This window comes from Melanostigma gelatinosum (assembly GCF_949748355.1).
Source record: "Melanostigma gelatinosum genome assembly, chromosome: 9".
In the NCBI taxonomy this organism is placed as follows: domain Eukaryota; kingdom Metazoa; phylum Chordata; class Actinopteri; order Perciformes; family Zoarcidae; genus Melanostigma; species Melanostigma gelatinosum.
In genome coordinates, this window is record NC_136642.1 from 14,991,735 (window position 1) to 15,005,601 (window position 13,867).

The 13,867-nt window shown below is 42.0% G+C and overlaps 1 protein-coding gene across 1 annotated transcript; it reads right to left on the reverse strand.

Annotated features, from left to right (window-relative positions):
- Window positions 1-5,723: 5,723 nt before the first annotated feature.
- Window positions 5,724-10,002, reverse strand: tent5ba (terminal nucleotidyltransferase 5ba). The gene is made up of 2 exons (XM_079275643.1): window positions 9,629-10,002; window positions 5,724-7,255 (listed from the first exon to the last, which is right to left on the reverse strand). The coding sequence occupies exons 1-2, from the start codon at window positions 9,782-9,784 to the stop codon at window positions 6,227-6,229; spliced, it is 1,185 nt and encodes a 394-aa protein (XP_079131769.1). The 5' UTR covers window positions 9,785-10,002; the 3' UTR covers window positions 5,724-6,226.
- Window positions 10,003-13,867: the final 3,865 nt, after the last annotated feature.

Consider the following 13,867-nt stretch of genomic DNA (forward strand, 5'->3'; position numbering starts at 1 on the left):
CAAACCCACATCAGATTGGAACCCGAGTCCTCACGCATGAGTCACCGCCATCACCCGTCTCTTGAAAACCCCACACAGAGATCTTCAACAATACTCTCTCCACCACCAGTGTTGATGAAGAGCACAAGCAGGCCATTCTCCCAACATTGCACTTCCTGTCCTGCTTTCAGGAATGCAGGGAGCGGGACATCAGTGAAAAGGGCCTTGGTGATGGGATCCACATGACGGCCAACTGATGTTGAAGAATCCAAAGGAGGATTTCACGTGGCAACCGCGTGTGCAACTACTACGGTGGGCAAACATGTCAAAGATTGCAGCTTACGTGATATCTATGTCTCTTTATGGTTGCTTTGGATTGGACAACAGCTGTTTGGAGTTTCAATTTCATGACAACGGGCAGCTCAACTAAAGTGAGATCATGTGAAATGATAAAATGCGGCAGAACAACTAAGGGACATTTTGATGTGATTCTTTATGTCAGGTCAAAAATGAACTTTTAATCTCCACTACATTCCTTTTGTTCTTACATGAGACAACAATAAGAATAATGTGGCTATAATGCTGAGTTACATGTGTGGCTGTGTGGCTGTATGATGGTAAAATAGCAGACAATAGCTTGATCTTTGCCACAGAGTGGAGGGTGTTGAGCTGTTGTGTTTTCATAAAATGTCTTTTATAGCTGAGGCGGATGTTACTTTTTGCTTTTGAATCTTTCTAGTCCCATCTGACAGATCTTTTTTTATTCATAGAAGCAGATGTGTGCTCATGTATCTGGCAGAATTTATGACCACGTGTTTGGTGTATAAATGTTAGGACCATGAAAAGGCCATCTGGTACTTTTATAATGAGAATAACAATCAAATGAATAACACAAAAAGAATGACTTGTGTACTTGCAAACACTCAAGATGAGGCTATGAGTTTGCAGACACTGAGTTGACAGTTGCACCTCAGACATTACAGTGTTTGGATTGGGACGGAGTGGAGGATCGGGCTGGGCACTGCCCCCCCCCTCAGTGGGTAAACTCTACACACTGCAGCCATTCAGTTGGCGAGGCTCACTGGATAAAGTTAGGATTGTTTGTCAGCGGGCTGTAATGCCAGGAATGCTCAGTGCTGGCTCTCTCTGTGTGAGTGTCTCTCACACTTTACTTTACCTCTCCAGCAGCAGTTTGGATCTGCGGTAAAACCCCCCACGCTCCCTGAACTCTGAAGTAAAATAACAGATTCAATTTCTCTCCTTCAGGCTATTTTGGTACCCCGAAACCCACACACACACACAAACACACACACACACATCCACCACCTCAAATGACCCCACCCTCTGCCTCCCGACGCCCCCAGTAGAGACCGTCCTGTCTGTACTCTATGCACTGGCGTTTTCTAGCATGTTCCATCCGGCCATCATTACATCACTTTCTAAATGAGCAGACACATGGATGTGAGCACACACACACACACACACACACACACACACACACTTTGGTCTGGTGATTCACGGCTTTAGTCAAACCAGTGTCTCAGATCCAAGTCTGTTTGGGGTTTTAATAGAGAGAAAGAGAGAATGAAGAAAATAACTTTGTTGTATCAATTTATTTGTCATTTACATTTCATTTACTTTATTGGCTGCATTAGTGGTTAATACATGATTTATTAAAGCTTTACTAATCAGCAATTATTCTGAACCAAAACATGAAACATGAAACAGTCTAATGCAAACTTAAAGGAACTGTTTTGCTTAGCTTAGCTTAGCTTAGCTTAGCTTAGCACAAAGACCTGGTTTTCTCTGACATTTTAAAATATTCCTACCAGCACATTTAAAGCTTGAAACAGAAATGTAAACATGACAAGTTGTTGTTTTACTTGGAGATATGTACTGTAACTGTTCCACTCAGTAAAAGACGCTTTTTAGTTGATGTAAATTACAGAAGTATTTGATTAATTACTTAAGTAAATGAAGCAATGCAGCAGGATACCAAGTACTCAGTAAAAGTCAAACACTTAAATGTATTCATTTTTTTCTTACTTAAAGAATATGACTATTATCAGAAACATGCACTTATAAATGTGCATCAAAAGTTAAAATCACCTTACTTATGCAGAGTGATCCCTGTCACTGTTTGTCTTTATATTTCACTGACTTACATCTGATGCATTCAAGTACAAGCAGACTTTCAATGTTGTAGTTGCAGCAAAAGTTGAACTAGTTGCTGTTTCATTGTTTGATTAATAATAATAATGCATCACATTTAATGAAAGTAAATTTACTTTGTTACTTGTATAGGATGTATTGCCCTTACATTGACTGTACTTCTTACTCAGTGGAAGAAAACTTTAGTGTATGCAGGCGAAAAAATGTATTACTTTGTTGCTGTCCAGATTTTTCATGTTTTCATTTCTATCTAGGGAGAACCCTGCCTCTCCACATTTCCGTGTTTTCAGGCAAGTTTTCATGTTTTATATTTCCAAATAAGTTCAGAATTAAAGACTTTTCTGTCAAATAAGGAATCTATCCAACCTCTTATAGTCACAACTCTTTCAAATCCCATTGATTTGTGCTAAAGTTAAGTTAAAATCTTTGGAGATACAAGGTTTTCACCTGACAACAGCAACTCGTGATTTATAGTACAATTATTCCTGACTGCAGGCTTTGTGGCTTATTGTAAAGTGTGGGTTTCCTCTTTATAATACACCCGGAGATAACTGTGCCACAGTTGTTTGGACTCTTTCTCCCCATGAAGAACGTGTGGACAGTTCTCAAAGCCGTACCCCGGCAACACAGCAACACACAGAGGAGGACACAGTTCCAATGTCAGCTTGCTCCAATCATTGAGTTCAGCTGAGACATGTGTTTCCCCTTTGCACCCTCAGGATGATGTCACATCCACAGAGTCATGTGCTCCCCAAATACAGCTTAATCTAAAACATCTCCATTTCCTGACTCAGTTTGATCTGGATTGAGTCTTTGAAGTTTGTCTTGTATCAGAGGAGACAACATAGAGCGAAATAATGCACCGAACACAGGCCCGACGTTAGAAGCTTAATGGATAGTGGGTAAGTGGGACATAATAATCGCTCCCTTGGGTGAATAAATCTCAAGAGAGGTAATAGCACAGATACCGGACCAGGGCAAGTTTGATTTGTGTTGTGGCAAGAAATTGTGAAATTGTTGTCATTACTGCGTCTCTGTCCTGTCATCACCCTCCTTTCATACAGATGTGTGCACAGAACCTCAGCCCACACACATACACTCCACATTAAAGCCCAAATTAAATGTCTGAGAAATCTTACACTGTATCATCCCTGGGATAAAATCCTGTTCTGTCTTCTAGACATGGTAGTTGATAGAAATCGTTTTTTAATCAACTGTATCAGTTCAACTGCTACTACTTGTGTTTCTGTTAAATCCCAGTGCAACATTTCTTTAATCACACTGGGGTTTTTATAATATGATGGGTTGCAGCTAGCAGTGACAGTGAAGCTATCGTGCATGTCTTATATGCACCGATCCTAAGATTTGATACTGATCATGAAAATGTTGTTTCACTTAGGCTTGAGTGCAAATATTATAAGAAAGCTACAAGGACACACCCTGAGATGCACACTCATGAATAACAAACACAGCACAAAAGTACGGATGCCACATTGGACACTTGGACATTGTGCCAGAACAAGCAGAGCCAGTGATTATGACAGATTGCCAGGATGTTAGATTCAAAGCTTTGGCCTCAAGTCAGCAGGAAATCATTTCCAGTATCTTTACTGCTGAACTGTGCCCTTCAGCTCATCATATTTCAGTCTTCTCCAAATATTTGTATGTTTTTGAAGCAACATGCTGTTATTCTATAAAGTGGAAGAAGGGATAAGCATGATGTAGACACTGAATAATAGATATTAATCTCTGTGGGTTTCCATAAACTATATCTCAGTGGAGATAGGTATATTGGAAAAGCCTATTAGAAAACATACTGTCTTTTAGGTAGGAGCAGCATATAGAGGTCAAGACTCTGAACATGCATGTCATTTTTTCACTGTATGCAAAGGTGTCATGTGACCACCAATGAACTAGCAAATCCAATGAAAGAGTTGAAAATATAGAAGAAGACGGCATCATCTCCTCTCTCGCTCTGTTGTGAAGACTCCCCTGAGCCATAAGAGCACTTGTCATTTTGAATTTCGTATGAATCCAAAACGTCAAGCACTGACTAATGTGAACTGAAGATTGCAAAGTTGCTCCAACTTGTAACAGTACACAAGTTGTGCAAGCCAATGCTGAGGCTCCAAAAGCCTCAGGTTCGCTGCATGGCAGATGGTTTTGGTCATTTCATTTAAGGGGGCGCTCCACTGATCTAATATTGCACTTTATGAAGAAATAATGATGAATAAAACTCCTGCCCTCCGTTTGTAACTCAGGCTTTCTGTTAAGAATGTGTAGTCTCCAACGCCAAGCCAAGATAAAAGTAAATAAATTCTCTCCGACTTTAGAACGCTCCTTCAGAGCCACAGAGGACAGAACACAGCTGCTTATAGGGCGAGTAGCACTGCTCATGGCAAGTGAACTTATGTTTGCATGTACAATTGGTGGAGTCCCCCTTTAATAGTTATTTATGTTGTGCTCACATTATGCATATTTAAAATCAAGCTGCGTTTAATGACAAAGTACGTATTATTCCAGCATAGGTGCACTGGTTGCACCAGACTTAATGGTGGAGGCTACAGGGGACATACTCGATGCTTAGAGGGAAGTCAGTAGGGGCCCAACAGCAGAGCATTGCCCTGCAGGTTCCCCCTCGGTTAACCTGGCTATTTGTCCAAGATAACACAAGACAAAGAATGTCGGATTGGAAAAATTGACAGTCCACTACTTTAGCGTGGCTCTGGTACGGACTGTTCCCAGAAACCCCGTTAACAGAGTTATACAAAAGATAAGGCAGTGCATGTATAAGCTTCAATAACACCACATTGTCTTTAAACACCAAACTTAAGAATCTAGTTAGAGCTCAATGTGGAGTGAATGAGTGTGACTCGCATATGGAAAAATACTCTGTTCCCACTTTGCTCAGCGGATGTAAATATTGGCCCGTAAAGAACCAAGGTCTGCTAATAATCGATATGAGCTGTGTCGATTCCACCATCTCCGTCTTTTAACAAGCTTTACCATTCTAGCGTAAGGTTTTTTGACTCAGACAAAATTACATGGATGTGGACTCAGTCAAGCAAACAGGGCTGGGTTTCCAGAAGCGCCACGGTGGGAGAACAGGCCAGTCTTTGTTAAGAAGCTTTAGTGTCGCAGAGGAGAGAGAGAAGCCATTGTGCTTTAGAAAAAGCCTCCTTATGATTCATGTCCTCAGATCGTAATGGATCCTCAGCCCAGTTTAACAAATGCAACTCACTCCAGCCGACAGTATATGCATTTCAATGGGCCTGGTTACTGGAAATGAGCTGCCTTGTTGTCAGTTTATCAAGTACAGGATAGACTACCTCCAATCAATCCACAGCAAAATAGAACAAAGTGGGAGTCAAAGCCAATTTCAGTTTCAAGGAAAACCTGCTATTTATGATGTCCATGTGAGAATAGACAAGCTGGCTGTGTGAATGGTGAAGCTGTTCAGATAATGACCAGTTTAATCCAACTGCAGCCCTTTGCACCGAAGATTAAAATGTCAACAACCATTGTAGGCCACGTTAAAATTAAATAACCACGATACAAAAGAAGTCGTTTTTCACATTTTTTTTTTTTTATTTCACAAAAATGAATGAGTCTGTTCCTGAAAAGAGAGACAGAGTACTCTAGAAAACACCGAATGCACAGTTTTCACTTTACAGATGTTTTTCAGGACATTTTATAGTTCATTTTAGGCACTTGGAATCATAACAACATTTCCTTTCTGAACAACAAATGAATCTTTGGTCCAGTATGTAATTCAAAAAAAAAAGAATATATATAAAGCCAGATTTGACAATAACACCAGCTTCAATGTTTGTTTCCTCAAAAATGTATTTTTGACATATATAAAGCTTCATGAACACTTTAACACTTAAAGAAGATATCATCGCTACATCTCAGAAATCACCAGCAATCTCAGATGTTTTGCAAGAGAATAAGAGTGAGAAAAACGTACGAGTCGGCTCAATCAGACGTACAGGATAGTTTTAGTCAAGTCACATTTGGCATGAATGAGTTTCATTTATTTGTATTTTTTTTTTTCAGTCCACCTCCAGCCACTTCAGCTACAGGGCAGCCACGTCCGATATAAGTTACTGCACGGTGAGAGCTGTGGCGGCTGCACATGTGCAATGTAGTAATTACTGAAGTTGATGTCCTGCACGTACGGGGCTGGCTGGTAGTAACACGTCACATTGGTTACAGTGGGGATGGCGTTCTGCTCAGCCAGCACCTTCAGCGCCAGCATGGAGATGAGGCTGAGCGTCTGGCGCCGCTCGTGGCCCATCAGACACACGGTGCTCTCGTTCACGACGTGGTGAAGAGTCATCAGGCACTCGTACCGTTTGTGCTCCATCCCAGCAAAGTGGTTTTGCAGGTAGGCCTCCAGTTTCCTCTGCTGTTCTCCTATGTCAGAGAAGTCAATGAAGAAGCGCGAGCACATGTAGCGCTGCATGTGCTTCATGTCCTTCTCCGAAGAGGCCGTGAACCCTCGCACCAGCAGGTGGCAGTACTTCAATAAGCCGCCCCCTCGGATTTCTTCCGGGCTGCGTGTAGCTATGGTCCTCTGGCACAGGTGGTCCATGGCCTCCTTGAAGTCCCCATACACGCTCTCGCCGATCACAGTAGGGTGAAAGCTCTCAGACATGGGCGTCTCTGAGCAGCGGTCAAACAACAGCAGAGAGTCGAGGCAAATCTGGAAGGAGTCCACGCTGAATTCAAACTGCCGCCGTAAAGAGTCCACAAATTTTAGCTCCACGTTCTTGCCCGTGTTGTTGGACAGCGAGATGAGGCTCCAGCGGTCCGTGTCATTACAGACTTTCACCAGTTTCTGTACATAGGCCTCTTTGAGGGTCAGTGCGGTGATGCGCTCCTTAGAGACTCCGGCTGGCAAGAAGTCAAACAGGCAGTCCAGCACGACGTCCTTCACCAGACGGAAGGCCTGATCGTCTTTCAGAGACACCCCAAAGATCAGGTCGAGGTCCTTGTAGCCCAGTCCAGTGTCCTGGTGGAGCACATAACTGGCAGCTGATCCGTTCAGCCTCACGTCTTTAACGCACACACCCCTCTCTTCCAGCCTCGCCCGCACCACCTGAACAGAAACGAGACAGAGACGCGGCGTGTTATTAATGAAATACATGAATTTATACAGCTTCTCTTTTAAGGAAATGGATAAATCAAAAATATGCCCTTTTAGTTGCAAATAAGCTTGACATGGGCCTAGTTGAAATCAATAACTTGTAAAGGCCAGATCTATATTGATGCTTACAAACATCCATTTAATCGCCATCAGCCTCAGTTTGAATTAAACCTGATGAGCAGCAGAACTCCGTGCTCCAGGTCAATCTCCCACTGTGTCAGATTGTCTCATCTTATCACAAACACAGCGATAAGATAAATAATCCTGAACTGCAAACTACAGAATAAGACAAACATATTCAGCCAAGTTAATATTCAACTCGTGCCATAAAAACTATATTATTGTTCTGAAAACATTTGGAAGCGATGAAAGTGTTCGTGGAAACTTGGCTCTGGATGACATGATTGGACTGCATTTATACAGCAGTTCTAGTGATCCGACCACACACACACACACACACACACACAGTCGACACTGATGGTAGAGGCGGCTCATCAGGCAATAAACTAATTCACACACACTCTGACAGCCTTCGAGAGCACTTTAGGGTTCAGCATCTTGCCCAAGGACACTTCGGCATGCGGACTGGAAGAGCCGAAGATCGAACCACCGACCTTCTGTTTAGAGGAAGACCCGCTCTACGTCTCTGCCACAGCCGCCTTGATACGTCCAACACGCCATTTAAGAAGTCTGTCATATTTATTCAGTGTAGGCAATAATCATGTAGCAGACTAATGAAAACAAAACCAACACCTGACACATGCAAGCGGCACTTCAAATAATACTTTGCATACTGTTCAAGCATGAAGTAAAATGAGTTGTCACACACTTTAACCCAATCCTAAATCTCTCCACTGGCACTGACCTCTCTGATTAGCGTCTGTTAACTCTCTCTCCCATGGTGATCAGATAACAAGCTGGCTCTATTTATACACACTGGGTCAGGCTGTGGACAAACAAACATTTAAAGGCAAGTCAACCCTCCACACTGGAGAGTGTGTGAACGGATAAGATCATAATTGCATAACTTGGCAGGAATAGCATTGTAATCATTCATCCATAAAGTGGGGCAGATGAGGTTCAAATTCCAATCAGACGCAATGATGTTGTGCAGTTTGTGTGCTTCTGTGGTCGGTCGGCGCAGTCTGAGCCGAATTCAAGGTGTGGCCTACACGTCACACCTTTCCTCCCTCCGGCCTCTGACGACAGGTAGTCGCACACACTTGTCTGTGGACGCAGGTATGCCTCTGCTAACTTTACAAATCTTGCAAAGTGTCATTAATTAATTAAAAAAAAAAAAAAGGTAAGTGGGTGGAAAAGTGCAAGGAGCTGAGTGGTATTGTGTTCTCTCACTCAAAAGATGTGAAGCAGTTGAGAACAGAGAGTCGTTATCTTAGATCTACAGTTACGGCCCTGTAACGGCTTGGAGTCTAGAACTTCATGATGCTGCCGTGGATGTTTTTGCGTCCAGTTTATCCCTCCAACCCTGCAGTGGGACAAAGGTCCACACTCCCAGTCATGACTCTTGTGATGTAAAACAGAACGGGCATCACAATTACCGGTACATCACCAAAATCCATGTACATTTAGGCTAGATGGCAGAATAAAATGGTATGGGGGTTTCCATAGAGTCCCCACATTTAAATCTCTTACAAGCTCAATGGAGCGGTCATCTTTTCACAAGCAGCACTGGGCTTCACCTGCATGGAGAAAAATATATATAGTCTCCAAAAACATTACCCAACTTGATTTAGGAAGCTGCTATATGTTCAGTCTATCATGACATTTATTTTGCAATTAACTCATAGCAAACTATCAAGAGACACACCAGGAGAAGTGAAATGTGATCCAGCCACACTGTAGAAGTGGAGGGGCCTTGGCACGTTTCCGTCTCAAACATTTTAAGTCAAACCAGGGGAGCTGCAACTCCTCAGTCTGTTTCCCAAATAGTTTGACAAATTAGAATTAAGAACACCTTAATTTAGTGTCACCAAGATATACAGACGAGTCATAGTTTGCCTTCAAATATTTCTGAATGAATAATCACTGAAGGAATACATTGTACAGAAACAGACAAAAAGAAGGATAATGTAATGTAAGTACATTCGAGCAAGGATCCAAATCACCTATATAGGTTGTAGGTTAAATCCTGAGTTTTGTCGGTGGGGTTTGGAGAGGTTTCAAAGAGAGTTCCAGACTTCATGACACTATTTAATTCCCCTTGCGTTATCACAGCGAGATACTACATCTCGCCATCTAACCGCCTGAAAGACAGTCAGCTGTACCCAATTCAATTTCATATTCGTGGTGGGTTAGTGACGTTACCTGGACAACCTGCCGTGGCTGCACGGACAGAGTGGGGAAGTTTCCTCGGCCGTGGATGGGGACCGCCTCTCCCAGGATCGAGTCCAAGCGCTGCACCTGATCCCAAGACAAAACGCAGAACCGCGGACTCTGATCCGACGTATCACCGCAAGACATGACGATTTTAAGTCGGGAAGAAAATCGAAAGAAATGAGCAGGACGTGAACGAGCGCTTCCTCTCAGCTGAGCTCTTCTGTCTTCAACGCAAGTGAGCTATTCCCGTGGAGGTCAGCGGCGAGGAGGTCCTGTTACTACTGTAGAGGTGAAGGAGTGGAAAAAGTTTCAGTCAGAGGTGCAGGAGGTGGGAGCAGCCGTTTCCATCGGTGTGTGCAGCTAAAATCCGGTCAGTGCGCAGAGAGCCGATTCATCAGAGGGTTTAAAGCGTCCTGATTAGCATGAGCCCTGTGATTGGCTGCTGTGTTTGCTCATTGATTATGGACGCCCTGTCTGTAGGAAACAGCCTTCGCGTGACGCATTTGACAGCCTCCTCCCCCTCTCTGCTCTGCTCCCGCGTGCACCATGCATGCTGACAGGGTTTTCCCTCAAGCAATCATTATGATTAAATTGTCCGTTGATCTAATGCCGCAGCAATATTATAAATGAGCGTTTAGTGATCTGCAATTTGGTAATTCGTGTCATAAGTAAAAATGACAGCGATCAGATACATTATTGTTGGAATGCTGTTAAGCATTCCAACAATAATGTATCTGATCGCAACTTTATTTTTGAATGGGATCTCTATGGAGAATATTTGCAAATCCTCTTAAACTTCTTCAACTTTCAAATCCTTCAACTTCCTCATACTTTCAGCTACAGACACCATTTCAACTTTCAAATGTTGAGAAAACCCTCAAATATTGCCAACATGATTCAGCTTTTTGATATCTTTTAAACTTTTTGAACTGCAGCAATTTAACTTTTATGATTTTTCAGCCCTTTTCTGACTTTATAATGGGTGTGTATTGCGCAGCTTAGAGTGCGTGATGTCACCGCTAGAGTGAAGAGCAGCTTGAGATTCTTGTGAAAAAAACATTTGTGTTTTGCCACGGTGTCCACAATCTTCACTCTTCATGCATAATTTCTGGATGTAGAAGTAGCTAATATTGTCCTTGTCGTAGAAAAATTACTGTGGAATCCCACAGATTTCCACATTTGACACGTTAATTGAGAGGAAAACCAACTTTCTGCTCCATAGAGACCAATGTTAAATTTGGTCACTACTTCTTCTAATTACAAATACTTCGACGACAACTTCTACTACTACTGCTACTACAAATATCACTACTGCTACACCTAGTACTTATTCAAATGCTACTCATACTTATACTGCGAATAATACTTCTACTACTACTACAACAAATATCACTACTGCTGGAATTCTTTTAAGCTACAGAAACCGTTCGAATATCAAAATGTTCAGCTCTTTCAGGAGAGGGGTGATATAACTTCATATTTGTAATCTTTCAACTTTTTGAATTATTCAGCTTTTTGCAATTTAAAAAAAATTGGATATCTATTTTCAGCAATGTTTTTGAGATTCATTTCAGCTTTCAGCATTCCAACGCATTTTCAGCAGGAAATGCATTTTCTAGTTTTATTGTGTAACCCTGTTTGCTGCTGCCACAGACAAATTTCCCCTTGGGGATGAATAAAGTACTTTTCTATTCTGTTCATTACAGCTGTGCAAACACCACCTACATGTATATTTGCTCAGGGAATGTTTGCAGGTAAAGGCCGCGCTGAAGGGCACTTCAACAGAAGTTTGGTTACTTTGACCAAGCAGGATTATCCAGAAAACAAAACCAGTTGTGACCTTTTCAGCCACATTAATAGCATTCATTGTCACAGACTTAACATAAAAGACATAGACTCTTGAACAGTCTGAATGTCAGAGGGAAACACAGCAGCCTATATACAAACATCTGTGTCCGCTTTCTTGTCCATTTAAACTAATTACATACTTTAATTTAATTCAAATTAATTTAAATATGTCATGTAAAGGTAACTGAAACACATGAAATCACCATGAGTCAGGGATTGCAGTGACGGCAGTTAGTTTTAGCCTGCTAAGCTAGGCTAGTTAGCTTCTAGTAGGACTAGCTTATATGGTCTTACTTTCTTTCTCCATTATGATTATATTTAGCTACTGCCTTCTTCATGTGGTATAAAAACACTTCATTATTAACATTTTGGAGCATCACTATTTATTTTGCAATTATCGTTACAGGAAAGAGGAAAATGTTGGTAAATTCTAAGAGTGCAGAATTGGAAAGTTGTGTTCACGATATGCTCGGAAGTTCAAGTCGTGAGGGCGCGGCTGCATGGCAAAGGCAACGTGACGCTACAGGCTGAGGCTAATCATTTAGCAGCAGGTTATGTTATTCAGGAAATGCAAAGGAATAATGGAGGAACAAGATGAGGCCTTTGAATATCAACATTTTCCTCAGACTTATAGAAACTCGAGACAAAAATGAAAATATATTAACGATTCACCAAAAAATGGTACTTCCATGACTTCCACCATTTGGCGTTGTAGAGCAGTATAATCTCCATCCACACCAACATCACAGGGTTTGAAAAACCCCTGGAGGCCCATTATCCCCAACAACAAATTGTGTAAAATATACACAATACAAATGCATGTGTTTTTCTAAATGTACTGTTATGTTCATATTAACAAACTCAGCCTCTAACAGTATCTGATACATAAAACAGACTCCATAGAAAACTTCAAGAACACCATCATTCACTGAAATCCAGGAGTCGTTTGTCAACCGCAGAGTATTTAAACTATATGATAGCAGGCTATTAAACCTTTAAAATGTTGCTTGCCGATCACACATTTGTATAGCTCCTTATCTTTTTTGGTAAATGGCCTTGTTTAAAGTAGCCTTACCTGTGAGTTGTGTTTATACAGCCAACGGAAAATGAAAGGCTGCAACCCCCACGGACAATCATTTTTTCAATTAGCTCATGATTGTGCAGGGGTTTATGAAAAGGCTCCTATAACCCGTGATGCCCTTTAAGCTTTCCGTTTGAGTTTTCATTTACCTCACTGCCCCCTCTTTCCACTGTGCCTCCTTATCTCTGGTGCAGAGTGCTTTTTTATTTGTTATTGCTGCAGATACAGAGACATTCCTCTGGTCTGAACATAATGTCAGCTTTTAATGCCTAAAACTGTAGGTAATGGTCCATCTGAAGCAATAAAAAGAATTACAGTGAGACTTGAGTAAAATAACGCACACATATTAGATTGATTTGTTTAGCTGCTGTCAGATGCATTCAGGGTCCTCCAGTTTATTTAACCCTTTTGAGTCTTCTCTGCATCTGTTCTTACAGGAGTGGAGTCTTCATATCTTATCCTGTCCTGCATGCAGTCTAGTATATGTTTAAATACACTAAACATCCTCTAATGAAGGACCTGACACGATAGCAGACACGACACTTTGAGTGGTGAGAAGATTGTTTTGCCAGTATGTGATGTGCCAGTGAACAATACAGGTGAAAACTTCAGTAATTTCCTCTTTTAAAATGACCCAAATATGTCATCATTTATAGACAATCCCTAACAAATCATACATGTGCACACAGCATGTTAGTGCACCTGTAAAATGTTAACAAGAGAGTAAAGTTCATTTCATGATTGATCTGTGTGGGTTTTTAGTGATGCAGCAATAAAACACGGAGAGGCAGACACGCACTCTTACGCACATTGTCTTCCCTGAACATGCGCGTGTGTATTTAGTTCACACCGTTGTCCACAACACACAGCAGGACGTTGACAGTGTCTCACAAGCCTCAGAGAGATCGGGGTGGTGGGCGTAAGTATGGATTCGGTCTCCGCAGAAGACCACTTCGAATCCTGTGATCTCAACATAATCCTGTTTCCCCGGCAACAGCATCCGCTTCGGTTGTCGGGCAGCGGCGTCTCCAGCTGAGGGGCCTGCCAGGTGCCGATGTCAGACATCTGCGTCATCCGACTATAAATAACCCTCCATGTAGCAGCTGTGCATCCTGGGAGCTAGAACCAGCATTTACCTGAATGCGAAACACTTGGGAACGATAGAAAAGCGTCGGGAGGTAAATGTCAGGCCGCCTGACATTCTCAGGTTCCCTCACAGCCTCACGTCAGAGGGAGGTCAGACGGATGTTTCATTCATTCGTGCAGTGTGGAACAAAAGCAATTAACACAAATGAGAC